Raw genomic sequence first — 19,978 nt, 5'->3', positions numbered from 1 at the left:
CTTTAAAAAAATATTTGTAACGTGTTTTTCCTCAATTTGTGGGAACATGCTTCACTTCCAGGTTTAATAAAAGTCCTTAATACTGACTTTTATAATGCAGTGGAAACCCCATTACAATATTTTGTGTTGTGATTGTATGTGCTAAAGAAACTGAACCTAAAATTAGAATCCCCATGTATTTTCAAAAAAAAAAAATAGGTTTTGATTTTGCAGGTAATTTTTTTTCTTCCTAAAATATACAACTTCACAATCAAAGAGTCATAGGATTTCCCTTGGGACAAATTAACCCCTTACATTAAATAAGCTTAGTAAAATGTGGTCATTGAAACAGGCTTCAGAAACATTTCTAAACTTTATAGTCCACGACGGGAAAATAAAGCAACGTTCAATGATATTTACAGAGCCCATTTATTTGTACAAGTTAACACTGCCCACATTCAAACTTTCAAGTAATGTGGCACAATAGGAGTGAATACATGGAATGAAACAGTTGGTGCTGAAAACCTGGCATCCACACTATCAATGTTCAGGAGGTTTTGCTTTGGACTAGCTCTGGTGGGATCCCACGCACTCAGCATCCATTAGTGGAGGAGTATGTTAGGTGCTCTCCTGGAGGGCATCAGGAAGTTTATTTTTATCAGAGAGAAATGCAGTTTGTGTACTCTGAAGATGCTCCATGATGACACAGGCCAAACCTGGTGACCTGGGATGGCAGGAGATGGCCCCAAAAGTAGAATTCTGACCCAAATGTAAATAGTAATTAAACACATGCACTGTCAACATAAAAATCTCTCTCAAAATGTTTGCCTAAAAGAGTTTCAAATAATACTTTAAGTTAATGTAAAGAGAAAACATTTAAAGAAAAAATTGTTTGCAAAATGTTTTCTGTGTCTTAAATTACTGCTCTTCTACATAATCAGTTACTCCCATTTCCCTACTTCTATGAAATTCCACCATAGAAATACAAGAAAGAAAAACACATATAAATTTAAGACATTTTACTGTACACCCTTAAAATGGCAGATGTTCTGGATATATACAACACATATACAACACACAGTCTCCCTTTACTGTAGTGGTCTGGCTACTAGTTGTGCTTTTCTCCCAATTTAGGAAGTTTAATGTTGCTTAGTTCCATAAAAGTTTTCATGAAACATATGACTTGCTGATAGCAAACAGCTCAAAAAGTAGTGCATTCAATATTTAAGCATTATATTCTTAACAGAGTGATAACAAACCTTAATCTTAAGGTTGAGTAGTCTTCAACTAACAATATAAAACTGAATTTCTAAGCATTAGAAAATTTCTTTATCTACAACTATCTTAAAAAAAGGGCAAAACTTCAGCTCATATTTGAGCCAAATCTCAGCTCAAACATCATTCTGAAGATGAATTGCATTTGATTTTATCAGTTTTGATGGCCTTTCTCTGTTTCTGCTGAGATACAACCATGAAGATGATGACATTGGCAGAGCACCTCTTCCTTGGTGTCTCAAGGCCCAGTTAATTGGAGTATGCTTGAATGAAAAGCCCACAGATTAGGCGCATACCCTACTCCATTCAAGAAATCTGTTGTAGCTTGCCTTATACCTTATTCAAAAAAAGGTATTGTATTTATTGCCATGTCTATACAGTCTTCCCACCAGTGACTATTACTCATTTCTGCCCACCAACAATGATATAAAACTTTAAAATCAGGTTTCCCTGACTGATAGCTGCAGGTCCATATGCTTCCATAGAGAAAATATTAATACAGCAACGGAGGTCGCATTCAAATGTTTTGACTCATTTGAAGATGATTACTCAGTTGCTGTATTTCCTATACATATGTAGACAAAGAAACATTGGTAAAAACAGCAATCATTTCCAGACTGGTAGAAACTTTAACAGGTATGAAATTACTGTCCCCAGGCTAAAATCTTCCTACCCCACTGGCAGAAATATTAATTCTCAGAAGATGCTCCCATCAGCTATAGTATAAAAAGTCTGGAATGAAGAAACTGCTGTGCTTCTGCATCAGTGTGCTGGTGCTCCCAGTGAGGCAAAAGAAGTCACATCGGGCTGCCAAATGGAGTGACGGGAAAAACATTAGTAAGTGAAACTCAGCAGAGCTTTATCTCGCCCTTTCTGGTGAGAGTTGCGTTCTTCAGGGACAGCAAGCAGGATACATTCTTCACAGTACACCTGACTATTACTTACACATTGCTTAAACCTATTTTCAGTGACAATGCAACCAAAATCCTAGTTTAACGAACCTACGGTTTGTTAAAATATGACACTGTAACAAAAGAAATAGTGAAGAGATGAGTTCCCTCATAGCATGAGTTCTTGCTTTCTACATATAAACGAACCACATTAAAAAAAAAAATTGCAACATCATAAAATACAGTTCTGGTAACTGACTTGCTTGGTATTCATCTCAGCTGTGACTTGTTCCTCCAGTTTGCAGAATGTTAGGTAGAGGGAGAAATGTCCCTACCCTCTTCCTCAGGTTGAAATGAAACACCAAGCCAAAAGCTGTACACGAAGATCATGATTTCTGGTCTTCCTCTGATGGGACAACTTCCAAGAGGATTTGCAACGTTACGGTTACCCTGTCTGCAAAGATAAAAGCATACACGTGGGAAATTTTGGTGGGGATGGAGAAGGCAGAAGCAGCCAGGAAAATTATTTTAGCTGCTATACAGCCTACTTGCACATACAGTTCACAGTGGTCTTATATACCAGATGCATATATCATTTAAATGTCTGATTCAATTTTTTTTTTCTTTTTTACTATGTTTTCTTTGCCTCTGATCCAAGGCTATGCATATAAAATAATAACGGAAGGGTATGGACGTATAAACTTGTTCAATAAAGGTCTGCATGCATTTAAAGGCTATCTTAAAGCAGGACTACTCTGCACAACTGCTTAGTTTTAACGAAGTTGCAAAGTCGAAATAAAAGTCTGAAAGGGTTCAAACAAGTTAATTCAGCTGTGCCAAGACCTGCCTAAGCAAAAAAAAAGACAAAAAAAATTAAAATAAAAGAAAACAATGATTACAAAGCTTCACAGGTCTAAGGATGTCACACATCCAAAGCAGCTTCACGCTGTCTTTTTGTTTCTCTGGACATTTATTTCCTTCTGGTGGTTTTGGTGGTTTTCTTTTTAGGGTACTGATTCATAAACATAGAACAGTAAAAGAGCATTCTCTTACCACTCCTTTTGCTTGCCACTTTTTTTTAGTAACCCATTTTAAACAAGCGGAAGTTGTTGTAAGAGAAAGTTCTGATTTTCCTTGTCTAGCATGACATGTCGGCATTTACACCAGTGTAAAGTAAGGAGGGTAAAACAGTGCAACTCACAGAAGATACAAACTGAAACTACTTTCCTGCTCTCCTAAGGCAGACTCTACCATCTTTTGCTCTTCTCTCTGGAGGTCACCGCTTCAGTGCAAAGCCAGGTTACCCTCACGCTATAAACTGATGGGGTCAGAGAGGCTGAGAGTCAACAGGGACTGCATTTTCCTCCCATCTCCCTCCCCTACCTGCAGCGGGGACTTCGGAGCTAGGCTAAGCACGGCCGGGGTGAAGGGCAGGAGGAAAGCCAGCAGCAGAAAGCCAGCACGGCTTCGCCCCTGCCATCCCACCCCTTCCAGGTTTGAGGCCGAGCAAAGGAAGAAGAAATAAAACAGACTTTCTGTCAAGCTGAGCTATGGTGTAACAGCTCTTGGAAAAGGGCACAGCAGCAGAGGGAAAGCGTGGGCATTTCGAGAGCTGGCTGTGATTTTAATACCCTGTTCGACAAACCTGACGGAGACACCTGCAGCAAGACCTTGCCCTCGCTGTGGCGGGAGGCAGCTGCCACTCTTCCATTTCCACGGGGTAGTTTGGCTCTGCGCTGGGATGAAGCCACGGAGGAGCAATCAGACAACTTGGGGGGGCTGGGGTGCTTGCTTGGGTTTTTTTGGTTGCAATATACTCAGGATAAGAGAGTGTAAGGAGTATTTTCCCCAAAAAATGTTCCAATCTGTCTCCAGTCAGCATCTCTGTACTGTCTGCTTTGAGCAGTACCTGGAGTTACAGGACTAGCTTCACATTCGTAACAAGATAACTTAACATACCATGACAGTAAAGACAACTTACTTCCCCCCACTCCCGCCCTGCAACTTTAAACCCTAATTTTCCCCTTCAAGAGGAGAATTTGCCCGAAATAGGTCCCAGGGGACAAGCTTTATAAAAAACCCAGACCTGGTATCTACACGAGCACTACATAAAGCTTGGATGAGGAAAGAAAGCAGTAATTTACTGCATATGTGCAAGACTGGACACAAAATCTGTGACAGCAAAATGCTGAGATGATTTCCTGTGGATCCCAACACCACAAACTCGACAAAGAGAAGCAAACTGAGAGTATAACACCATGTCCTGAGTGAGCAAGTATCATCCTCTCGTGTTTGTAAATAACCCTGAAAAAGACATATTGTTATAGAAACAGATCTCTTTTCCAGCATGGGCTCAGGCTATGAAGAAAGCAGGATTCGACTTTTAAGTTCCTCACAATTCAATCCACTGTAAAGAAATAGATGTTTTAAATCTGAGTCTAAGGTTGGGTTTTCGACTGAGGAAGTCCAAATAGGAGCATTCTCATGCTGGTGCCCCATCATTTTACACATTAATCTTCTTCGTAGGATTTGCTAGGCTTGACTTTTTTTCATTTTCACATTAGTTCTACAAAAAGCAAGAAAGCAGAGGTCAAATGAAGCCTGTACTAGCTGGAAATTATTTGTCCCAGCACATCTGGTGCTACAGCAAAATTTTGTTGGAAAAGGAGAGAACAAAATGTTATTCTCACTGCAAAATACCACCCAGACTCTATTAACCCCACAAACTGTGAAGTTACCTTTTGTTCAATACAGTAATTTGGTAAGGAGAATGGGCAATGCAAATGCCATTAAGGTCAGTCAAAATGTGCAAAGCAAAGATGTTCAGTCTTGGAGGGGATTTCTTGGGTAATTCATTCACGCACTCTGCTACTGTAACCAGCCTGAAACCCCCCTCATAAATGTACTCATCTCCAGGCTGGGTCTTTTATCCCACTACTCGTTCTGGCTGTTCAACATCCCTCTCCTCTGATCCTTACAAAACCTGTTCTGAATATCCAGTCTAATCTCACATGGGGCTGGTCTGTACCCATGTGGTTTTGCACCAGTGCTGTGCTTTACTTAAATAGCCCGTGTTCCACATAGGGTTTCTGAGCAGCGGTCATCTCTCATCTCCAAAGCACGTCTGGGTAGCTGAACAAGTCAAATTCCCCAACAAGGTGACTTTGCAAATGGGTAAGGAGAGCCCCACACCACCCTGGTCGTGCACGGAGCTGCGCAGATGAAGCAGCTCGGGAACAGCCTTGTTAGCATGGTGCTATGTTCAGACTAACAGGCTTTCACTTGCCCGTGGTACTACACAAAATGCTTTGTCGAAGTCTAAGTAGATTGGATCTATCACATTCTCCTTTGTCTAGAAAAATCAGTTATCTTCTCAAAGAAAGTTACCCAGTTAAGCTGGCAAAAATCTACCTTTTAAACGACAATCCTATTTTTTCCTGTTGTCCTTTACCTCTGTCATGGTTTAACCCCAGCCAGCAACTAAGCACCACGCAGCCGCTCACTCACTCCCCCCCCACCCAGTGGGATGGGGATGAAAATCGGGAAAAGAAGCAAATCCACGGGTTGAGATAAGAACAGTTTAATAGAACAGAAAAGAAGAAACGAATAATGATAATGATAACACTAATAAAATGACAACAGCAATAATGAAAGGATTGGAATGTACAAATGATGCGCAGTGTAATTGCTCACCACCCACCGACCGGCACCCAGCTAGTCCCCGAGCGGCGATTCCCGGCCCCCACTTCCCAGTTCCTATACTAGATGGGACGTCACATGGTATGGAATACCCTGTTGGCCAGTTTGGGTCAGGTGCTCTGGCTCCGTCCTGTGCCAACTTCTTGTGCCCCTCCAGCTTTCTCGCTGGCTGGGCATGAGAAGCTGAAAAATCCTTGACATTAGTCTAAACACTACTAGCAGCAACTGAAAACATCAGTGTGTTATCAACATTCTTCTCATACTGAACTCAAAACATAGCACCGTACCAGCTACTAGGAAGACAGTTAACTCTATTCCAGCTGAAACTAGGACAACCTCATGTCTGGAATTACTCTTTCATGCCTATGTACATCTAGCGCATATTGTTTCACACTTGCAGCTGCCCAATGACTTGACTTTTCTGTATCTCACAGAGGTACCTTAAGTGAATTTTTCCTCATTCAATACCTTTGAAAAATGCTCTCAGGCTATACAATGGAGCTCCCTTAACACTCAAAAAATAATGCCAGTTTAATGATTCTACACAGAAGGTTTATTGCTTCTTCCAATGAAAAAAAAAAAAAAATCTTTTTATTTAACAAGTAAATCTCCACTCTGCTCCACCCCAAAACTGTCAAAGCATCAGTTTTCCATCATTACTGTTGTTATTTTGGGAATAATAATTGCAAAGCAAACAAGCTGTTTCACCCACTGACTGGCACCTGCTGCTTTCCCCTCTGAGCCACTAGCCTGTGTCCATCCATAGGTATTATTACACAGGCACCAGGCCTTCTTTCTAGGAGGAGAATTTTGTGTTATCTGAAAAGCTAGAAGAATCACCTTCATTGTCACAGCTGGCAGAAAAAGCTTCACATCTACCCAGTCTACCTTAAAGAGAATATTTTTTCTCTCACCCAAGCAATGTAGTTCAACACTGGCATCCTGTGGCCAGAGATTCAAGTAACTGTATTCCAAAACCTCTGAGACTTCACAGAAAATGCCAAAAATCTCCTGGGTTTCATAAGGGAAAATTTCCTAGTCCCTAAATGTCAAGGCTGAGAAATTATAGACAGACAAGAAACCAACTATTTAATAGAATGTGCTTTTGCATACAACTGTTTTCATTTGCACTGGAGCTTTCTACCCATTCCCAGGACATTGCAAGTAATTTATAACTTCATGGATATAAAATTAAGATGACCAGAGTGTGCTAGTCTTAAACTAACATCTTTTTCTGTAAATACTTTCTGCCCTATTGTCTATGTACTTCCCCGCATGAATTGAGAAACTCATAGATCCTACAACAGATAGGTCATAACTATGTAACATATATTTATATAGAGAAAATACACATAAAAGATGATAGTATAACAAAATACATATAAAACCCCCATTCTTTTATTGTGAGCAGCTCATTTTAAATCATCCCTTAAGACTGAAGCACAGAAGACAATATGCATTTTTGATTTGGCACCTATACCAATAAACTATTTTTAGTTGAAAACTTTCATGGGTTGAGTTTTTCTTTTGCAGCAGAAGAGATTTTCTTTCAGATTTTTTTAATAAATTACCCGTTATTCCTCAAATATTTTGCCTATATTCTTGTTTCATGTTTTGAAAATTACTTCCATTTTGGAAACTTAGCAAGCTGAGTAACAGAAAAGAGAAGAATGGGGAGCTGTAATAAATTATACTGACTTCTTTCTAATTGAAATGCTCCAAATAACCCTTCTCCAACACATCAGAACTTCCACAAATGCTTTCAGAAACTTTCAGAAATGGTATAAAAATGATTCCTAGTGTATTTCAGGTGTGAAATACTACAGCCAAGTCACGCAGAAGTCGTTTGTCATGAAGCACAGAAACAATTTCCACAGAGGTGTGTCAGGCACAGTATATTTTGCTATCATTTTGTCGGGAGCCACCGCTAAGGACAATATCCCCACACCAAGCCTGCCTGATCCTGTCCCATTCCAAATACTCCTTAGTGGTCCATAGACACATCATCTCAGCAGGGAGCACCAAACCCATCCTGTCATCACAACTGTGATGTTTAAGTTTCTAAACCGATTCTCCTAGGAGTGTTAATACTCGTGTCTATTAGCGTAGGCCAGTGGCCAGGGCTTGGAGGTGGGTGATTTAAAAGGAATCAGATGTTTGTAGGGGAGGGAGGGGAGAAGGAAAGAGGAGGAGAGGCATCCAGTCATTTAAAATCAATCACTAGCTGAAGAATAGGCTTGCTGTAAACGTATCTCCTTCGTCAGTGGACATCGATTGTAACCGGCGGAGCGATGCTATAGCATGTACCAGAAGGAAACTTGCATTGTCATCCCCCAGCTAGGAGCAGCTGAGAGGATCGATTGGAAGGATTTCACAACATGGGGAGCCCTGAGAAATCCCCAGAGTTTGCACAAAGGAGAGAAGTCCCACCGGGACTTACCTAGAAGCTTTCTGAACCACTTTGGCTTCTTGTCCCATACAATAAAGAGGTAGTAAGCAGGAACTCCAGTCAGGGTTATTGCAAATCCAATCCCTGTATTCACTGGATCAGAGTAAAGTGACAGTGCAACCATGAAGAGGCAGGTGAAGGAAAACAACGCTGGAATAAATAGAGGCACCTGAAACATAACCACACAAAGAACCATTACTTTACATTGACCTTGTTATTGAATGACTATGGCATTTAATGTTCCATGAAACGTAAATTGGATAAAACCCAGCAGTACAGGATAGTTCTGGAGAAATATAGGTATCTAGAACATGCACACAAAATGTCAATGACTGCAGAAACCAAGCTACACAGAGTGCTATGCAATGAGTACCAGAGAAGTCTTTTAATTACATACTAAAACACTACAGTTTTACATCCTTTAAAACGTAAGGGCTGTAAATAAGTTACATTGCGGAAGTCCTTTCTCTAATCCCCCAGTAGATAAGTAAGCTGCACTAACCGCAGTAAAGATTTCCTCTTTGATAATTACCTATTAGAAAACATTTTAAAACACAACCAGGAGCTCAAGTCACCTTTTAAAACTATTAAGAACATATTGATTTTCTTCCTAAGGTAAAAATCAAAATCTAGCAGGAAGAGAGCAAATTAAACACCAATTTGACTAGTGATAAAGATATTTGATAGCATTATGCAACTGATAGCTGTTGAAAAAGCACTTTCTGACTGTAGGACTGACAGCATTATTAGTGTCACTGTTGAAAGTACAAAAAATAACAATATCAAATTAATTCTCTCAGTTTTCAAGAACACCACTACAATCACTATGTTAGCACCTCTCTGAAGGAAACGCCTACAGGCATGGCTTGTGAGATGTTTGGTGTAACGGAGAATTGGAGAATTCCTTGGAGATTATTCTCTTCTTTTCATGCCTTGAAGCATTACTGTTCCTCTTTTGTGCACTGTCAAAGCTTTTTTTTTAAATCAAAACAAAATAGGTTGTGCTGTTGACCTTCTTATTTACAGATACACCTACAAGAATGCAACAGCACACATTCTTAGCTCTTCATAAAATAGCCTTCTTGGCAATACATAAATAGGGATAGATTCCTCCATTTTTTTCATGATGGACATTATCTTTCTGGATACACAACGGGACAACTTTGTAAGATGTTACTTAAAATAAGCAAGAAGAATGGCAGAACCGAGGCCAAAACAGCTACTGTTCAATAGGCCAGGCTATCTGCATTTTCTTTCTGGGTTCACAATAACTGTGTCTGCAAATCCATTGCAAGCCCCAGATATCATAATAAGAGCACTAACAACTTATTTGCACATAAAATTGGTGTATTTGATATTGGATAAGCAATGAAATAAATGCTTAATATTAATGCTTACGCTTGACATGAATTCTGGTGGCAAAATTATTCAGGCCTTATCAAAGGAGACATTAAATAGACGACTGGCTGAAAATCAGGTTGGCACATGTAACCCCAATATTTGCAGTCTGAACCTTATGTGACTACACAGGACTAGACATATTTTCACACAGCTTGCATCACACTGCCTCAATGCGACAGACAGGCAAAACTGAGCAAACACCTTCGCTTTGGCACAGCAGCTTCAGTTGCTGCCCCCCAAGCACCAGGGAATAGGCAAGAATTATCTTTCAGCAGGGAACGCAGCTGGGGTAGCGCTGGGGAGCTTGCAGGAAAACACTCGGAGTGCAAAAGACTATTTTCTATTAACCCTGTTTTTCTCAAAAAAAGAGGCTAGCTTTCTACATCCGAAAATGCTCCTTTTACTGTCTGACTACAGAATACATAGGAGGGAGAAGGATTCATGTAAAACAGTAGAAAGCGGAGGTTACCTTGAAAGGACGAGGCATATCAGGACGTTTATATCTGAGATAAATCAACCCAGCAACTACTAGTCCAATAAAAAGCCACCTGGCAAAACTGAGGAAATTCAGGAGGCTGTAGAGATCCCCGTTGAATAACATTATCATTGTGAGAGGATGCTGCAAAAGAAATTCAGAGCATAAGAGGGGTTTAGTGGATTGATCTCTATTATTTTACAGCAGGGATGTCAAATTTTTCCATGGGGACAAACAGCACAGCCTTTTGCAGGGACACCTGAGGGCCACAGACTTCGGGCCTGCCTTTGTCATGCAATCAGGTGTGTGATCGATACCTAGCTGCCCCGAGATCACGTTTGATCAATATATATCTGTCCCGTACGGCCACACGTGATCAATACATATCTGTCCCCTGTGACCCAGGCAAATACACAAGCACACAGCCCACTGCGTCGCCAAAATACTTGAGCATCCTGCGCACCATTCTCACAGGACCGGACAAATACCTTAGCCCACTGCAGTTTTACTCGCTCGTCACTGATGCAAATGATAAGGGCAGTTACATTTCGGTCACACGTGATCATACGAAAGCAGAGGTTTGTAGGTGTCTTGTGGAAGGAAGAAGTCTTATAGTCCCCCAGGCTGCGAGAGGAGAACTCAGCAAAGGGGACATGGTAAGAAGTAGCTACACCCCCCGGGGTGCCAGCTGGGCACACCGGGTCACCACCAGCTTGTATTTGCAGTATGCTTTTCAGGCTTGCAGGGTGTAGACCTATTGCACATCACAAGTGCAAACATTTCAAAGCAGAGAGAAGCATTTAGCTGTCACTCAGGTGGCTACTGAACAGCGAGAAGGAGAGGGGACACTGGAATAAATACATTTCCTCATTAAAAAGCTGTTCCGAGATACAAGGCTTCTGTGAGGCAGGCAAAAGCTTATGTATAAATTAGTGTCGCACCTCAGGTTAGATGATTGGTGTAGGCTATAGGGATCTATTTCAGGGTAATCTCTGGACAAAAGCAGAATATTTGTAGCTTGGATCAACTCTGTGGGGTAGTTCGCACTTCCTGCATGAGACACTCTATGCCTGCAATGACACAGTCCTTGCATTCAGGGATGAAGGAATGAGTCAACTTCACTGTAGCCCTTATTGTTCAGCAAGAGGAAAGATATTGGCAGCAACAGCCTCTCTAGGTTTATAACGAGGCAACAGGTCAAATCAGCTGCAGATGCAGTAAAATGCTGGGCTAAATCTTTATGTAAGGAAAACTAACTTGTATTAGTTATCTAGACTCCCAGCCTCTCTTTCTCTCTCTCTCTCTCTCTCTTTTTTTTTTTTTTTTTTTTTTTAATTTTTTTTTTTAAAGCAGTGAAGACAGCATGGATTTGAACCAGCACAATCAATATTTCAAATATGGGTCTCTGGCTCCCAACCTCTAATGACTTACAAAGTGCTTGGTTCTTTACACACGCATATTAAGCAAACTCCTTATCTGTAAAGGTCAAAGGAAATTTTACCACTGAATTATATTGGGCAAGATTTCTTCTATATAGACTCAGCCCCTAAAAGTTTAAAGTCTCAGTTATGTTATAAGCATGATAATGCAACAAAGGGCCATGGACAGTGAAGGAGAGCTATCAAGAAAAAAAAAAAAAAAAAAAGTAGAGTTACAATCAGACTGCATGATTTCTTGGAGCTCCTACACACACATCTATCAAATACCGGGACATACATAGATAAACAGATTTCTTAATTCCTAAAAATGCTTTTTTATTTAACAATCCTCAAACACTGAACATGTTCATTTTCTCAGTTTCTCCTCAAGAGCTCTTTTCTTTTTTACAGTGTGTAGACCTTGGCAGGAAAAATAAAATAGGAAAATGCTAAAATGCAGACTATCAATGCAGAATATATCCTGTACCTACTCTAGTTGCAATAAGGTAAGAAAAAAAATTACAATCTCTGAAGGAAAGCCATCTTCATATGAGAAACTGAGTTTTTCAAAGGAAATCAATGCACTGGAGTAACAGGACCAGACGCAATAGCAGAAAAAGTCATTCAGAAAAAAATAATATGTTAATACATTTTATGCATTTCATTCCACAGAAAACAGTCAAAGCAATTTGCCCGAAAGGTATGACTACTTCAGCCCAAAGAAATAAAATGCAAAGTAAATGCTTATATAAAATGAATTCCATTAAAACTTTTCACCATAATCACATTGCCTAATTTTCAAAATTTGGAAGCCTACGGTTGTATGTGCACATATACAATTCAACATTTCAGCTGGCACTTCAGAAGTGAGCTTATAGGCATCTATAGCAAAAACTGATTTAAATTCCAGTACAAGCATCTGATCTTACTAGCGTACACTCATAGACGCACACGCGTCTTCTGCTGTGGCTAGAACTCCCCACAGACGCAGAGGTCTGTCTGGATACATTACAGTCATTGGTCCCAAAAGAGGGGTTGAACACCCATGGTTATGAAGACTGCAAGTGGAAATCTTCTTGGCACTGTGCAAACTGAGGTTTGAGGTTGGTTTTTTGACATTTTGTCCTAACATTTTACCATACAAATTAGTCTGCAATGCAAATGCATGGCCAACATTTAGCTCTGCTGCTATTTTAGAAGTCGGTAATAGGATTTCCACTATAATACTGGTGGTTTTCCTTAGACAATTCACAGACTGTTGCCCAGGCACACGTTCTCTCATTTTTTAATCACCGCTACACGGCACTTCTGAGGGTTCCCCTTCCATTATCTTACTGCATAATTGTTTGCATTTTTCACTATAAGGTGGTATAACGAGCCTTTAGGGTGCTCCCAGATGCTGGTGTTTAGCTGCACTTCCAGTGAAATGAATCCCTTTTTTGTTTGTTTGTTTAACTGGAATTTGTTTCTCTGAAAGGGAACTAGCTCATCACTAGCAGGTCCTTAGAAATAAAGGGCAATAAGACGTGAATTAGGTTGCAGCGATAGGCAGTCAAGTGCTACCGACAAGATAGCAAGGAGGAGATGATAGAATAAGAACAACTCCCAAATCTCATTCCTCTCTTTGCTGTCCTCTGCCCTGCCCAAAGCCCACGTACACATTAATAAATGAGACTCAAGCAGTGCCCAAATTCTGTTCGAATCCTCCAGAGCAAGCCCGTAATGTGAATTCTTGTGCAGAACATTTGTTTGTATGATTTACCAAAACAATGACAGCTGGCAGAGGAGTGTGCTTGCGGACATGAATCATGGAGAGAATTTCCGGAAGGTGACCCTCGCGGGATGCAACGAAGAACATCCTGGTGGGAAATAAATGTGGACAGACTTTAAATGTGCTCATTACTGTGACTAGGCAAAGCGGCTCATGAAAGTCACAGAGCACAGCAGCACTTCTTAGGCTTGTTTGAGGTATTCTGAATGAACAGACTAGCAGGAGAAGCCCATATGCAGAAATCAAAGTCATCTCTGAAGGTGTCCCCTCCTTACCTTACACTATGATTGCTATTTGGAATTAGTTAATATTTTCCCTCCAATTTCCCTCCTTCACATGAAACAAAGCAGCCATTAAGTAAGTGCTATGCTCAGAGGGATCCATTTCCAAATCATTCAAAGGGTTTTAAAAATAAGGTACTAAACTCAACAGGAACAAAGTGAGAAAATGCCCCACACCTGGTAAACATTAGTCATTTTTCATTTCCTGCTAAGGGAATGAATCCTACTCTCCCTTCCCCTTGCTTCCTTACCTTCGGTGTGTATCCCATGCCCTTCACCCCCAGTAATATTAGCAATGCTCACCTGGAGACTGCAAAAATGCCACCATTCATAGATCCAAAGCAGGAGAGAGCAACAAATACTGGTACAGCTAAAGAAAAGTTCCCCATTAGTCGTTCCGCAAAGGTCTGTTAGAGGAGAGAGAAACATACACTGATTTTTCATAAAACATGAAAGTAATTTTAGTCTATTAACAAATTCTTAATAAGTATGGTAAGTTCTATTTATACCCCTTTTCTGCATCCCTCACTGAAAGTTGTGCTGTGCATTTGTTACCTCTTATTTTGTGACACCATGGCTACTGCAGATGAGGTCTCCCACCCTTACTCCTGACTGCGCATGGAAGATCGCCAGTTGAGGCAATGCAATGCTGTGGAGGTGGAATCGGGCCCTGATTTATGTGTAGTTTAGACCGTTATGACTCCAAAAAAGAAGACCCATTCTGAAAGGATTGAGGTCTGATCTGTATACCTAATATTTTTTTCCTACAGCCTTCATTTTACTTAGCTGATGCTACCCAGTGCTACGGTCCATCCATTCACGCTTTGTTGTTCTAGGTTACCAGAAGAGCCTTAATTGGAGTTTGGGGCACCACAGGAGACATGCACAATATTCTTTCAGGTTTGCAAAATGTTTTGTTTCTAAATCTCCATGAGCTACAGAATTTGGTCATTTTTAAATGCCACGTCAATTGAAGTAGCCACAGCAGTGTCACTACTGGAAAAGAAGTGGAAATTTTTATTTCCTCATTGCGAGTCAGATACCATAAATATAAAAATCAGTGTCACCACCACAATTCAGCAAGAACAATCAAAGCAGTATTTCCAAACCAGGTTGCCTTGCAACTCCTTCCCAAGTGAACTCCAGTATTCACAGCAACCCCCTTCCTAAGTACTCGGGACGCATGTTGTGCGGAGACAGCGTTACCGCTTCTTGCTACTAAAAATAGTTCAGAGCTCCCACTTCCACAAATATCTGTATTCCCTGCTTCCCAGGAGTTCAGCCTACAATTTAGCACAGAATTTTTCAAGCATGTACTTGGCTATAAAAATTAAGTCCTATTGACTTCGTTATATCAGGTAAATAAATACTGTCTAACATTACATTACAAATGCTATCGATGGCCTTAAGTGCAATCCCACTCATCAGTCAAAAATCAGACTAATTTCACTGGAATGCTAATATGTGGTGTAAAAGAGGAGCCATAGAAAAGCCTGATTGGACGTGTCCCCCCGATTTTTTCCCCTGGAGATAAGAATATATCAACAAACACAACTGCAGCAGGGACATAGCTTTGTATTTTTCTTCTGTAACTTACCACTGCTACAGCTTTTGAAAGCAGCAATTCCCCAGCACTGATTGTAGTGAAATAAGCCACGTTTGTTAACACATAGCCAACTGTGACGATAATCATTGAAATGCATATTGCGAGGGGTATGTTTCTGAAATACACAAGGTAGCTCATTATTTTGCAATCTGGTTGCTGTTCCCTGAACATGAAACAAATAACATGAGAAGAAGCCACTAATGATGGTGAATGCACATTCGGTGATCCTGAAATATCATAATTAGAAACTACCAGTAAAAAATAACACACCTAAACAAAACCATCTAGACAAAGCAAATAGGTTTATAATGAAGAGGTGAGAAACCATTTGAGGGAGGAGTCCTTTGGGGACACCAAGAGGCTGTGGTCCCCATGTTTCCCATACAAGAGGCATGGCCCATTTGAGCTGCCTACCCATATTGACTTTCCAGCTGAGCCCAATAGGAAGGCAGCAGGTATCAGTGCTTGAACCAGCAATAAGGCAGATGACAGATGCAGGTGATCCAGCTCTGTATCAGGAGAGCAATCACAGTGGCATCTCCAGCATACCTACTGGCACTCAGTGCCTGCCCACCTGGAGGTGGTTCAACATCTTCCCCTGGATGCCAAACCATCTAGCATGTGAAATTCTGTCCTTTCCTCCTCTGTGCAATTCTTCGCTCACACACCTTACCATATCCCAATTACCTCCCTCTCTATTCAGGGATACATGAGGGCAGAATATGACACAGAACTAGGAACAACGCAAATTTGTACTGTTAGCACAGCACAAATAGTACTGAACAGTACAAACCCCCTGACATCTTAGCTAAAAGACAGAACAATAACACACAAGTAAATAATAACACCAAACTTTTATATAGCATGTCCTCCCGGTCAGCAAAGCAGAAAAGCAGAATTATTTCTATTTTAAAGAGGAACAGAGGCACAGTGAATTCATCCGAAGCCACACTGCAGGCGAATGTTTGAGTTAGGAACAAAACCCAGATGCTTCAAGTGTTACTCTAGTCTCTTTCCACTTGATATCATTGCTAGATATCACTGATACCTGCATCGCACCAAGAACAGACTCAGGGCTGAAACAAATGTTTGGTCCTTTAATTCCAAGGCTGAGAGTTGAGGTTGGAAAGATGCAGTATGTGCACTCCCTCTGAGGAGAGCTGAGAGCTCCTGCTTCATGGCCGGTTCCCTCCAGCTGTCTATGTTAAGATTGCTTTTGAAGAGATGCAGAGGTTGCCATATTTAGAGAACTTTACTGTGAAGGTCACCCCATCAGGCAGGAAGAAGGAGAGACAGAACGAGGAATTTTGGTGTCCCAGAAGAGGCCACAAACACTGTCCTAAAGGATTATTGCAATTACCTCAAAGGAAAAGGTGTTTTGAAAACCAACGCAAAGATCCATTATTTTCTGATATTTTTGTCAAAGAAACACAGCTGGGTCAGAATTTAAGGATCCTCTTCACTACCAGTACTTATTGCTCAAAGAAATCCTTAACTTTTTTATACCTGTATAGAGCTGAAAAGACACGCTAAACAGAGACTAAATAAAGTGGGACAGTATCACTGTTGCATATCTTGCCCACCTTAGAAACCATGGTGTCAAATACTGTCATTAACCCAGACACACAAGTAGGTAAGAGGATCATGCCATATTGCAGCACCAAATCTGGGTAGACACAATGATATTGCATCAATCCACTGCTACCTCACACACACGGTCTCAGGTGAAGAAGCTGGAAGGAGGGGAGCCAGTCAGCTTGTAGGATGTGCTTGTTGATGGAGAAGACAATGGCAAGGACCAGAGCGAACAGCCCAGAATACAAGTGCTGTATTGCTGGAAAAACCACAAAGTTACTGACTCAAGAAATACCGCAGAACTGCATGTTGATAATATGTCTAGAGCAAAAAAATGTTTTTGTAGGCCAGTTGCCAGATATTTTGCAACCAGTTTGGTTAAGCTTCTTACCTAACCTGGGTCTAAATTGAATTCAATCTACTTAGCATCTAATTCAAGGTAGGGATACGTGGTTTCACAGCCTCTCAGAACAGAGATTTTAAACATATCTTCTGCATCACAGATGAATCCAAGCTATTGGATAAATCAGCACTTACTCCAACCTTAAAAAAATGTTTCCAGCCAAAAATAGCAAATTTGTACTAATCTAACAAATACCATTTGAATGACTGAAACCACATTGTTAAACTTAACAAACTAGCTTCGTCCATTCTAACTCTTACCAAACACCTGCTTGCTGTATTAGCTTCTCATTTAAATCCCAGTCTAATTTCCTCTAAAACAAAATGGCAGTTCAAAACTAAGGGAGGCGGGGGGAGAAATCATGCTTCCAAACATGACCATTTTCTTAGCACTGTGGGTCCTGCCTTGTTATGCTGAAGAGTACTAACCCCCTTGGATCATAATACCAACAAGAAAAAAAAAAACCTCGGGAGAAGAATAAAACCCAAAAACCAAGCCAGAACTAGTCAGCAAGCACTATTCATTAAAAAGCCCGCAGATCATAACTCACGCCTGGAGCAGCACAAGGGATGCTGTGACTTCTAAGCTCCTGAGTCCTCGTCTTCTGAGCGAAGCGAGCGCTCAGGTTGCACATCCTTTTGTCTCCTGGCAGAGGCAGGCCTTCAGACGGCTGCCGTACGTTCGCACACGGCTCCTCCGAGTGCTGCTTATTAACCACTCTTTTCGGTGACAGATTTAGATAAAAATGAAAGGCCAGTTTCAAGATTTCAGGGATGAGTAATACCGTACGGTTCATTTCTCACTGACATCTCAGTTCAGATTTACACTTGGTCCTCGAATCATCTGAAAGCACAGACAGACAGGTACGAACCATATGTAAAACCACTAAGTAAGAGCTTTAATCATGTCTTTTCTATCCATCCAATTTAAGAGGCAGTTCCCAATTTGCAACAGGATCCCATTATCAAACTCTCTGCTATGAACTACAGTCACTGCGCTAGAATAAAAACTGTAATGCCATTACCAATAAAGATTATCTCCTTTCCTTGGAGGAGCACTGTACCAATTTCCTTGTATTTTAGATATTTTCCTGGACTTCCAAATCTCTCTAAATCAGGAAAAATCATACCTAAGTTCTATTCTCCATTAAATTGCCTCTATCGATGCAGATTTCACCTTTTCATTTCTACATCCTATGAATCAAACACAACATAGGGTGTTAGCACACCGATAAGCCATGTTTCTGATATAATGCAAATTCACAACTGCCACACAGCTAGCTGAGCATTTTGGACTAGAGGGAGTCAGAAAATTCAAGAAAAAAATATTTTTCACTTTAAGATTTTGATTCATTGAAGCTAAAACTTCTGATGGGAAACTTGACCATTTCAGCATGACATTTCTTAGGAAAAAAATCTTAGAACCAAGACAGAAATCTTGTCCAACCAGTAAAGAGCTCAGAATGACCAATGGCTTAAAAACTGTAGCATTGTGTGTGCTCAGATACAGGAGACTGCAATGTTTTATTTACTGAAAGCAGGCCCAGGACTTGAACTTGCATTGTAGTGGCTACTGGTTACTGTAGGGCAGTGCTTTCCTTTTGCATTTCATCTCAAAGTGAAATGTCAACAGATTTCAAAATCAAGAAAAATCCTTTTCATATCAGCTGTTTTTCTGAGTAGACCTCGAGGCGCTGACATTAGCCCCAAACCTATACAATGATTTGGAAGTGACTCATACATTACTGCTAAGATGATATTCAAGCAGGCTGCTCCTCAGGTAGAAGGGGAAGCAATATTCATCTCTTCTCCCAGAACTTTGAAGAAAATCAGTACCAAAAGGGGTGGGGGAAAAAAAAAAAAAAAAGTCTGAGGAAACCTGAATCAGGAAAATATTGAGAATATAATTTAAAAGTCTTTATAAAATCAGATGAGAGACAATTAGGGTAGCTTCTAAGCATCTGAATGTTGATTAAAATTGAACTGAATCTCCACACATTTTAAGATTTACCCAACCCTAGCTAGTATTCAAAGCCAAATCTTCCCCTTCTTCCCTATATACAAAGCAATTGTAATGAAGAATCACAACAGTTGAAACAAAGAGCACATCTACCTTGCACTTCCCAGAAAAAGAGTCACTGAGGAGTCTGCCATCACAGAGAAATTTAGCATTAGAAATACAGCTAGTCCATCCTGTGCCTATACAGGGCCAAAATGCATTGCCATATATATGCTGTATACAGCTTGGAAGCAAATTCCCTCCTTCTAGAGCCTGTAAAGGGCCCCGGAGCTAGGGCACAGGGTTCAGTTAATCAGGATATCCACTGGGTTTTGGATTTGACCTTCAGTGTTGCAGAATCATACATCTTCTGATAATCTGCTCTGATACTGCACTACCTCCTACAAATATTTTTGAGAGAAAAAACACAGAGCAGATTAAGGGGGGGGGGGGGGGGGGGGGGGGGAGAAAAAAAAGGAAAAGAGAAAGCAAGCCAGAGCGAGAACTTGAGAATAAGAACAACAATGTCAATAAATCAGCCAAGGAACATTCCCAGAAGTCTACAGCTCATATCCCAGCTTAATGACAACTTTTATAACAACAAACAGTGAGCGCTAAGAGCTGTGACCCCTGCAGGCTGTACTTTCTATGAAACAAGCAGCACACAGTCAAATATGCCCCACCGAATCAGCTGAGTTCACAAGTATGAAACACATTGTCGCCACATCCGTTGTTTTTTAGAGGCCGTGCCAAAATCA

At 40.7% G+C, this 19,978-nt stretch overlaps 1 protein-coding gene across 7 annotated transcripts in view; it reads right to left on the bottom strand.

Annotated features, from left to right (window-relative positions):
• Positions 1 to 389: 389 nt before the first annotated feature.
• The window catches only part of SLC7A11 (solute carrier family 7 member 11), an 83,499-nt gene continuing 63,910 nt past the window's right edge, over positions 390 to 19,978 (bottom strand). For all 7 annotated transcript variants that reach the window (XM_041125607.1, XM_030024604.1, XM_030024595.1 and 4 more), the window contains 6 exons: positions 15,236 to 15,359; positions 13,942 to 14,045; positions 13,349 to 13,445; positions 10,163 to 10,312; positions 8,284 to 8,461; positions 390 to 2,598 (listed from right to left, as the gene is read on the bottom strand). In XM_041125607.1, coding sequence (XP_040981541.1) covers positions 2,531 to 2,598; positions 8,284 to 8,461; positions 10,163 to 10,312; positions 13,349 to 13,445; positions 13,942 to 14,045; positions 15,236 to 15,359 — 721 coding nt within the window. In that variant the 3' untranslated portion in view covers positions 390 to 2,530. The remainder of the gene's footprint in view (positions 2,599 to 8,283; positions 8,462 to 10,162; positions 10,313 to 13,348; positions 13,446 to 13,941; positions 14,046 to 15,235; positions 15,360 to 19,978) is intronic.

The sequence above is a fragment of the Aquila chrysaetos genome, chromosome 1 (assembly GCF_900496995.4).
Source record: "Aquila chrysaetos chrysaetos chromosome 1, bAquChr1.4, whole genome shotgun sequence".
NCBI lineage: Eukaryota > Metazoa > Chordata > Aves > Accipitriformes > Accipitridae > Aquila > Aquila chrysaetos.
This window is presented reverse-complemented; position numbering and strand designations above follow the sequence as displayed.